At 40.4% G+C, this 10,551-nt stretch overlaps 1 protein-coding gene across 1 annotated transcript in view; it reads left to right on the plus strand.

Moving 5' to 3' along the window:
* Positions 1–8,512, plus strand: part of oprm1 (opioid receptor, mu 1) — a 28,703-nt gene extending 20,191 nt beyond the window's left edge. Inside the window, exons 2-6 of the mRNA XM_040139330.1 lie at positions 2,774–3,123; positions 4,936–5,111; positions 5,835–6,013; positions 6,665–6,848; positions 7,938–8,512. Of these exons, the coding sequence (XP_039995264.1) occupies positions 2,774–3,123; positions 4,936–5,111; positions 5,835–6,013; positions 6,665–6,848; positions 7,938–7,970 (922 nt within the window). The 3' untranslated portion in view covers positions 7,971–8,512. The remainder of the gene's footprint in view (positions 1–2,773; positions 3,124–4,935; positions 5,112–5,834; positions 6,014–6,664; positions 6,849–7,937) is intronic.
* The last annotated feature ends 2,039 nt before the right edge of the window (positions 8,513–10,551 follow it).

A 10,551-nucleotide genomic window follows, 5' to 3' on the forward strand; every position in this document is an offset into this window, starting at 1 on the left:
CAGCATGCTATACGTAAGTAGGCCTCAGACATACCACACACGGGAGCTACACAGGGTATCATCTGCCGTTAGTCTCAAAGTCAATAAGGGGATGTTGGAAATTACCTCCAGCTCTAGTACCAGCGCTCAGAGTAGGGTGACAGCATTTACTGCATCTCGAGCTGTCTTGTCAGTCCCCGTTCAAATAAAGCTTGAAATAACAAACACACTAAGCTGTCAGTGTTAACGTTAATCAGAATTTAATGAACTAACTGTCATCTCTGGTTGTTAAGAGGATTTGGGATTATTGAGGAGAGTGCTAGAACAAAACAGAAATAAATTACCTTGGCTGTAGAGTGACAGTTTGGGTTTAATAAAGCGAAGGCCAGTGGGTGTGATGTATCATTGTCACGTTGTGAATCCACATTAATTAAATAACATTACAGCAAGGATATGTCTAAGTAGTGTTAAGATGGAATAGTGCGGCAACAGTACAATATAACCAAAGTGTAAAAATGTCAAAACAAATGACCTTTTTTTTGTGGTTTTTACACTTTGGTTTTTGGGTGGAATAATCAAATGAGATATAACGTGTTAATAGGTGAGCTTTAAAAGTGCAGGAAGGGGTAGTCACCTTGTGAAAGAGCCAGGTGAAATGTTTCTCCCCGTTTCCAGTCCTTATGCTATGCTAAGTTAACCAGCTGATGGTTGTAGCTAATGTAGTTTATATTTAATGGACAGACAGGAGAGTGATATGGCTTTTGTCACCACTGTCAACTAAATGGAGAAAAAAAAGAATTAAATTTGAACATTTTAAGAGGAAAATTATTAAGTGAAAGTAGGATTGAAGTTCCTTTCACAGGCAGAATTTTCTAATTCCTGGGTAGGTTCATTATAGCATCATTAATGGGGTTGATTATCTCTTTATTGTAATGCCACTCTGCTGAGTTCTATAATAGCTCTCTGGCGTATTATCCTCACTGTCGGACCCAGCAGAAGAACTCCCTCTCACATCTAACACTATAGAATACAAAAGCAGCTTGATGCCATATGCTATACTTCACTCCAACTTGTCAAACGGTGAGATGTGGTCTCAAGCTGCAGGCTGTGCCTGAACTTTTCACCGCGTTTTCATTCATAAAAACATACATATTAACGGAATACAGCACAAATTGTGCGTTCATCATAACCATAACTGGATTATGATTGTTGTTTCTTAAATATTTCGGTTGGGTGTTTGGTCTTTGGGTATTGACATCCTAGATAAATCATTTTAGATCTTTTTGATGTTCTCCAGCTTCAACCTCAGCAAATGCTAAACATTCTATATTTCTTTTCTGACAAGAGCTCTAAACAGTGGAGCCATTTCAACCTTCTGTCTTCTATCCTCTTCTCTCTATGGTAATGGATTCCCGCTCTTTCTTCTGTTTTCTATAAACACTCCACTATCCTCCATAATACCTCTTATCCTTTCCTCAATTTTCCACCATATTGATCGAAAGAACATTTTTGTGATACCTTGATGTCCCTTGCTCAACCTTAACTCAGATGATGAAAAGCTACTGCAGATTGAGAAGCAGCTTTACTTGGGGATAGACTTCTATGTCCTTTCAGAAAATATGGTGGAAAGTGAACTTGAAATGTCTTTTATTATATGCAGTTTTGTGTCCCCCTCATGTTCTTAATTGGTCTTAAGAAGCTGTGTCATAGCCTGACCTGTAAACAAGCTGTTGGGATATGACAGAATGAAACACACAAAACCTCAAATAGTTCAGCTGCAAGACACTACTGAAAGACAGAAAGAAAAGAAAGAAATTTCCTCAGACTTTTGTGCGAGTAAATGTTACGTAGACCTTTGCGCTATTTCCTCTGCATACAGTTTGAGGAAGGTCATTTCTTTCTGATATCTTTTAAAACCTCAAGGAGTCTGGTGGCCACCTCTTTCCTGTGCAGAAACATCCTCAACACATTTAATCATTTCTCGGCACTGCTTGTGTCCTTGTGGTGCTTTATGTTTGCCTTTAAAGGATGCATCAGGGGTACATATTGCTACCTTCTGGATCATTTCCCGACTGCTACGAGTACTATTCCAGTGGTTCAGAGACCAAAAGGAGATCTTGATTTACTGCTTACTTTTGCACCGTCATATCCTACTTGTCTTTATGATGATTTATCGATTTACATTTGCAGAGCAGTGCATCAGGCATGTTTTCAGTTTTTTTATTAGACAGGAATGTACAGATACATTTAAGTCAGAGACGAGGTCTCCATCTACATTACTGGAGTCATAATAAAAGTAAAAGTGAAAATAGATTATTTTGCTTAGCAGTGTTCACTACCATAACACACACATTTTCATGAGCTAAGAACAGCCCTATTTTCAGCTTGGTGACAATGCATTTTTCATATCATATAGTTGGTTTTTAAATGGTTTGTTCAGCTTAAAAAGTAGGAGAATTTTCTCAACTCATAAAGGAACACCCAATCCTTCAGTTTATCTGAAAAATTCAGCGACAGCAACTCTATCAAAATCCCATTATCTGGTAAGTGGGCGAGGAAAATGGTTTCAAAATGCCGTTTTGCAAAAAGTGGTGTATATCTTCATATAAGTAGATGATTGGAATCAGAGGAGAGGCACATACTTTTGAAGTGAGCCCTATTTGAAGACTTTCATTTGAAGATGAGAACTGAATTCACTTTTTTCTCCTTCTCCCTGACCTTCCCTCACTTTTTGCCAAGAACCTGTGCCCAGGGTCCTGTCGTCTCATAATACAAATCCCTGTTTTCTGTGCAGATACACTAAAATGAAGACAGCCACCAACATCTACATCTTTAACCTCGCTCTGGCCGACGCCTTGGTCACAAGCACGCTACCGTTCCAAAGCGTCAACTACCTGATGGGGACCTGGCCCTTCGGGGACATGCTGTGCAAGATGGTGATGTCCATCGACTATTACAACATGTTCACCTCTATCTTCACGCTCACCACTATGAGCATCGACCGCTATGTCGCTGTGTGCCACCCAGTCAAAGCACTGGACTTCAGGACACCCCGTAACGCCAAGATTGTCAATGTCTGCAACTGGATTCTCTCCTCGGCCATTGGGTTGCCCGTTATGTTCATGGCCTCCACCGCCGTCACTCGTAAGCATGAACAAACACGTGCACCATTATTCCTGATAACTGCTGAGTACAACTGTCCAAACACTCAAATTTTTTAACTATGAACAGAAGAACTGTGTTTGGATGTTACATAAAAGACCTCTAAACACTCAGTATGTGATGCACAATTAGACATACAGTATATACTTTATGATACCCACAATAAATAGATCAAAGTAGCTCTCTGGGAAATATCCCTGAAGCAAATAACAAAATGTTATGGCAAAACATGTATATTTTATCCAGCAGGTTTTTTAAAGAATTGAATAGAGAAAGTGATTACTTCAAAAAGTGGCATCCAACACTCAAGGAGCAGCCATGCATGTAAAAACCCAAGTAGGAGGATTGTGAAAAATGTTCATTTCTTTCTTAGTCCTTGGTATACGATGAGTTCAACAATCGCACAGACACAAATACAAACACAAAACAGGAAGAAAACACGCTCATTCAAGTTCATTCTCTTCATTTGAGCTTTAAAGGCCAATTATGTACTCCAGCAGGCTCCATAAAAGGAGACAACCTAGAAGAGTCTTTCTGAGTAAGTGAACAAAAGAACTATCTAATGCTATTCATGCCTGGCTGATAACTAATACAGCTGCATGGTCAAGGAACTACCTGCAAAGACAGGCTTCTCTGATGGGGTTTCTCTGTGTAAATGTAGTGGTAATGGAGGGAAAACACGGCCACTGAAATTGCTCAGGTGTGATTACACCCTGTTTGGAGGAGACACAATATTGAGAGATTCGCTGACACTGTTAAGTTGTAACTGGTGCTTAAAGATGTTGGTGCTTTAGCTCCACAAAACGTTCAATAAAGAGTTTAGTTTATCTCTGTACAAACATTTATGGTGTGACAACGTAAGGAACACTAGACCTCCCTTGTGTTGCTTGCTGATAAAAAAGTGATATATTAATTAATTAATAACATGTCAGATGCATTAGTCAACAGCAAAAGAAAATTACGATACATATAGAAGCACACCAATATCCAGTAGTAACACAGACAGCACATTTACACAAAATCATGAAGATTTAAGCAAACTGCATAATTTTTCATCTACGCCGCAAAAAATTAAAAAGATCTCAATCGATGGAATCAGCCCCAAATACGGTAAGCTTAGTCAGCACGAACGCACCAAATACATCTATAATAAATACCCATTTGTGCACCAGTGGCAGAGACATAACAGTGGTGTCTTTGGGGGCATTTTGTGCCTTCAATAGCGATTTGAACAGTAAAGAGATGACAGCAAATGAGGAGGGAGAGATGGGGAGTGACAGGCGACAAATGGGAAGACCTGAACCGAGAATATTACGGTTCATGGCCGACATCTTAAGCCCCAGGCAACCAGGGCACCAAACAGCAGACAGAAAACATCAGCAACTAGCTGGCGAAGACACCCGCACAGATATTTCTCTCAGGAGTTGTTAGAGACTTACAAGGGGAGTGAATGTTGCATTCACTCCCCTTGAATGTTGTAGTGTCGACACAAACACAAACACTCAAGGAAAAATCAAGGAAAAAATAGACTGATTACTCAGCAATGAAAATATATAATATTGCCGATTTTACCCTAAATAATATTACTGTGCAAGACTGCATTTGGTTGCTCTGTGTACAGCCAGATCATAGAAACACATTTCAGAGGAATGAAGCAAAAACGTTTAAAATGTGCTAGTCACGTTAAAATAGAGTGAACAAAAAGGAAATTAATTGTGTTCATGTAATGGATGTTTGTGTCTGTGGTTACCTGTGAACATGTACAGTATATGTGTGTCTCCTCACCCTGCACAGCCTCCAGTATTGTCGACTGCAAGCTGATTTTCCCCCACCCATCCTGGTACTGGGACACCCTGCTGAAGATCTGCGTGTTCATTTTTGCCTTCATCATGCCTGTCCTCATCATCACCGTCTGCTACGGCCTCATGATCCTGCGGCTCAAGAGCGTGCGCATGCTGTCGGGCTCCCAGGTTAAAAAAATATCAGTTTTTCTTTAGTGCATATAGCGAGTTATTTTCTATATTTGGTGCCAAAGGCTTTTACTTGGATGCAAATGGGAATTTTAGAATGCAAGCATTAGAAAGCAGATAGGGCGCGCTCATTTTCTCTTAAAAGAAAGCAATTAGGAAAACACACCTTAAGCCTGAGGTCGTGGCTCAGTTTGAATTTATTGCAGTAGAAGCTGAAATCACCCAACAACAATAATTTTACACTCAGTATCTAAGAGAATTTTACCAAACAGAGGCTACAACACGTGTACATCCTAATGTGGATATACTGGATATACAGTACATACAAATGAATCAAAATGGTTGTACATAGTGGTTGATATGTTCCTACCCATAGCTTTTAAACCACCACTGCACTTTACTTCACTCATTTTTTCCCCCTCCATTATGCTTTTCCCCTTCTCTCCTCTCACGCCGCCAACCATCTTCTCCCAACCTTTCTCTCATCCTCCTGGATACTTTCTCTAATTCATCTGTCCTTTCCCTTTCCTCCCCCTCCTTCTCCACCTCCAGTTTTCCTTCCTTCTCTTATCCCCAACTAGTCCTCTCTCCTGCGTCAATCATTATTATCTACCTCGCCCTCCCCTGCTTTTCTCTTTGCGCTTCTTTCTCTCTTTCTCCAACAGTCGTCTCGTACTCCCACTTATCCCCCGGCACTAAACCAGTTACCTCCTTCACATACAGGAGAAGGACAGGAACCTGCGTCGGATCACCCGCATGGTCCTGGTGGTGGTTGCCGTCTTCATCGTCTGCTGGACGCCCATTCACATCTTTGTGATCATCACAGCTCTGATCAACATCCCCAGCTCCACGCTACAGACTATCACCTGGCACTTCTGCATCGCCCTGGGCTACACCAACAGGTACACACCCGGCAGTAGCCTTTGACAAATATATTCACTGTAGTAATGAAACTATCAGTCCTAAACAATCAAGTATAATAATTCAGATAAATCGTCTAAGTTTTTCTTCAGTAATAATGATGACAATGTGCTGGTTATTGCTTCCCCGAATTTGCTTGACTTTCTGAATAATTTTTTATTCATTATTTTTAATTAGTTGTCAATCAACATTTCAGCAGTTTTCAAGGCTGGTCATTGTCATTTTAAATTTTTCTCTCGTGTGTGCGTGTCTATGTGTACACATCCCTGCTACGCTTGTATTTTGCTGAGGCATTTGCATTTGCTCCTCTGTAATACACTTGCTAAGGAGTACTTATCTCAGAGAGGTTTTATCAATGAAACGAAACAGACCGAGTGGTGCTAGTTAAAGAAAAGAAAAGGTCTGATCAAGTGTACATAACAGGATGGTGTGTTTTACAGATTAGCGCAAATGGTATTCACTTTCCGGAAATGTGCATTTGCTGGTACGCCATTTTAATCAGTGACTTAAATTGACTTGAAGTTTTCACACACCACATTATACTGGATGTAACGGTGAAAATGAGCTTGCTGAGTTTAAGGGCAAGCTGTTTTTCTAGTGTTAAACTGCGACCTTGTCTTTGCCCCTTGCAGTAGTCTGAACCCGGTTCTTTATGGATACCTGGACGAGAACTTCAAGCGTTGTTTCCGTGAGTTCTGTACCCCGAGTCCCTCAGTGTTGGAGATGCAAAACTCGTCCCGGACCGGAGCCAATAACCGCAAGCTCCCACAGCGCGAACACAACAGTGCAAACACAGGAGAAAGATCCAATCAACAGGTAATTGGTGTCTGTGTATTTACATACCAGTTCGTGTACTGTTGGTTTTAAGGAATATTTAAAAATTTTGAGATTAAATTTTGAGTTAAATGAGACGATTGCTACCACTCTCACAGTAAATGTGAAGCTACAGGCAGCAGCCAGTAAGCTTAGCTCAGCATAGGTCTTGTCAACACCATGAGGTTGCCATGCAACCAACAGAGTCTCAATCGATGTCATTGCACCCAGTCAAGAAATAGTGCGGCACATAACCCCCACAGAAACCACAAATTGCTGTTTTTACACTTTGGTTTTTGTACAGATTAAACAAAAGAGATGTAATGTTTAAGTGGGCTCTAGAGGTGCTGCTGGCTTTAGCCAGAGATGCTGGTAAGCAGATTCTTTTTGTGGTATCGATCTAACCTCTCATCCTGTTCCGTGAAACCATTTTTTTTACTGGTTTCAGGTACAGTATACGGCTGTGGACAGTCATGTGAAGGCACATATAAATATACTGTATACAACATAACATAAACATACTTTCACCTCTTGTAACTCTGTAGGTATGACTAGCCTTGGAGGGGTCGTCGGTGGACTCTCGCTGTTGTGGCGGCGTTGCCAACGACGACCTCAACTCAGAGGTCACGCAGGTCACCACAGGGCTCTAAACCAAACACACACAAACCACATGTACACACAAACAATCCAAGACATGACGGAGATTCGATAGCACAGACCATTTTTAATGAGGTGTTGCAAGCTTAACTACAGCGCTGCATCAGGTCAGGCCATTCACCTTCCAACCAGCCGAACTGTTAGTAACCGCATGGCTGTGCAAGGCTTTTACTCTTACTGATACGGATGTAGACATGGGTCGAGCTAGACTAAGCAGAAAACCAAGAATTATTACAATACCAAGACCATCTAATTGAAGCATTGTGCATTAATGCGACTAAAACAATTTTTTAATGTAGTTTTCATTACTGTTATTATGAAAATGTAGACTATACAGACAGAATATGTACAGTAAACACAGACAGATGTACAGATAGATCTATAAAAGCCACTTTCTAAAGCCACTAATATGATGTTGTTCTTTTCTGTCTGCAGAGCGGCCTCATTGATCTAAGCCTCCTGTCCTAACCCTCATCTTATCGCTAATTCTCTCGGTTGTAAAACGAGCAATTAATTGTCTTATGTTTGCTGATTTCATAAATCAGCGTCTGTCACTTTTTCCTCCTTTTTTTCTTTTCTTTTATAATTGTTTGCATACGTGAGCGGACAGTATAAGTTGTAGGGTTACTTGAATGTAAATGATCTAATCTGATTTTGGACTTTTGGACTTCTACTTCTAGTAACTACATTACTGGACAGGAGCTGTTATTTAAAGTCATTCACAGTACCAGCTGTGCTTTTCATCCTATTTCTGTATTGATTCGGCAGGGGTTGAACTCATCTTACCTTACACCTTATTAGCACCATTCTCCATTGATTGATCTGCACAGCACCATGCTGGCTTTGGCCACTTCAGAAAGACTGACGGTGTTGATGTACGACTGTGCTCTCTCTTCTCAGTCCACCTAAGCCTTGTTGTCACTTACTGCCTCCTCTGTCTTCATCCTTTCCTTACTTTTCCTTTCCTTTCCTCTCCTCTCCTTTCCTTACCTTTCCTTTCCTTTCCTCTCCTCTCCTCTCCTTTCCTTTCCCTTTATTTGTATTTTTTCTGGACTTACCATCAAGTCGGCGTACAGTAGAGCACTGTATGCTCTCTCTGCTGAATTTGACAATTTTCTGAATGTACAGAAGAGAAACCAGCTGTGTTTTTCACTCTGGGTCCTTGTGCTGAACTGCGGATCCTCTAAACCAGCAAAGAAGACACATCAGCCTGTTTGCAGAGCGCACAGAGCGTGGTGTTGCGGCATATAGTACAAACATATGGTACGACCAGTGTATGATTAACGACGGCTCAACAGCCACTACACCAGGTATGGGTTTAAATTGAGGTACCTCTCCTCTGACATATTGTGAGCCAAGCAGGATTGTACATCTGTTGTAATCTTTATAATTGCTTGTGCTGACGTGTTGTGCTGTATGCTATACTTGCCTTTTTAGTAGCTCTACTCGATATGCGTGTGCACCAGTATTTTTTTTCTGAAGATCTGTCAAGATGAACATGGTTGTATTAGTCTCCTATGTAAAGTACTTTAAGTATTGTGTCGCTTGTTTTTATGAACGTGACCTCCTGAAAATGAAAATGAAAACGATTTCCAATGATGATGGTGGACCAGCAAGTCATTGTGCTTTTAAATATAAATTGTTATATTGAATCTGCCTTGTTAACTGAAAAGGTGTGTATTAATCAGAAAACAATATGTGTAAAAACTTAAATTGTGGATTTGAAAATATATACAGTGTTTTTTGTTTTTTTGACTGAAAACTGGTGTATAATGATGTCCCACTGTACACACAGTCAGTACATCTTTAGTATCGCAGCTTTCAGTCAATTTTGAAAGAATATAAAGTAGATTGTTATTCTCTTCACTTCGGCCCACAGCTACAATGACAGAAAAAACTGTTCAAAAACGTGGTACTAGCTGTGGACCTCTACTGGTACTCTGTGCAGTTTTCAGGCCACAAGAGTGCAGGGCATACTAACATGATATGCCGGGATCGGCTGGAACAACAGCAACAACAACATGCTTCATTATCTTCCCAGAATTTGAAGCTGTAGGCAACATAAGTTTATGAATAAAGTTATCAGCTTTATGTAGCAGCTAGCACATACGGCTACAGTAAGCCCAGAGGCGAAAACGTGTCAGTCACAACCTGCCTCATACATTGTCTAACACAAAAGGTGACATTTGGCATTAATGTAATATGTATCATTAAAACACATTTTGCAGCAGGCAACACTTGGTGCAACGTACAGAATATGCTCTCGAAGGTTAAATTTAAATAAAATTAATATGATGCTGTCCTTGATCTGTGCTCAGACCACCTTTATACTTCTGTCATTTGCTTGTTTACATGACTTGAAACTCAAATCGTGACTTAATATGTATTCTTGTCTTGAAACGGCATTTCTTGTAATCTAATGTACAGACGATAATTTTCACTTTATGAACGACACGCCGTAACACAATACATATAACTGTACTGTCCATCAGTGCATTGTCTATGGAATAAAATGCAAATCTAAATCTCACTGAACGCCTTTTTCTTGTATTTCAATAAAGTATTATCTGCATCTGGGTCTTTCCTTTTTTTCAAATACATATATGTCTTCCATCGTCAACCTGAGAGACAACACAGCCTGACTTCTCTGTGCCTTTAGAGATGAGGAGGACAAATAAACAATAAAAATGAATTATAAAGGAAACTTGGACTATCATTCCAAAGTATCTTTTGGTAGGGCTGGGGCAGACACAAATCAAATCCATATATAATTTCTTATCAAATGAATGCTGTAATGTAGAAACATTTGGTGATCCCCGTATTTCAGCCATAAGGTGCTGCATCAGCTCGGTGGGTGTGTGTGTGTGTTTGGCTGTGGACTGAGATGTCACACCAGAAGGGAACACAAATGACTCACTGCAGTAAAAGCCCAGGTGTAACTAATGACATTAACAATGGCTCTGTTCCAGTTCAACTGTCCTGTACCCTACCAGTGACCCCATGCACGCAAAGTAACCAGGACCCTGGAACTCGCACACCTAAATATGTA

This window comes from Xiphias gladius, chromosome 11, assembly GCF_016859285.1.
Source record: "Xiphias gladius isolate SHS-SW01 ecotype Sanya breed wild chromosome 11, ASM1685928v1, whole genome shotgun sequence".
Lineage (NCBI taxonomy): Eukaryota > Metazoa > Chordata > Actinopteri > Istiophoriformes > Xiphiidae > Xiphias > Xiphias gladius.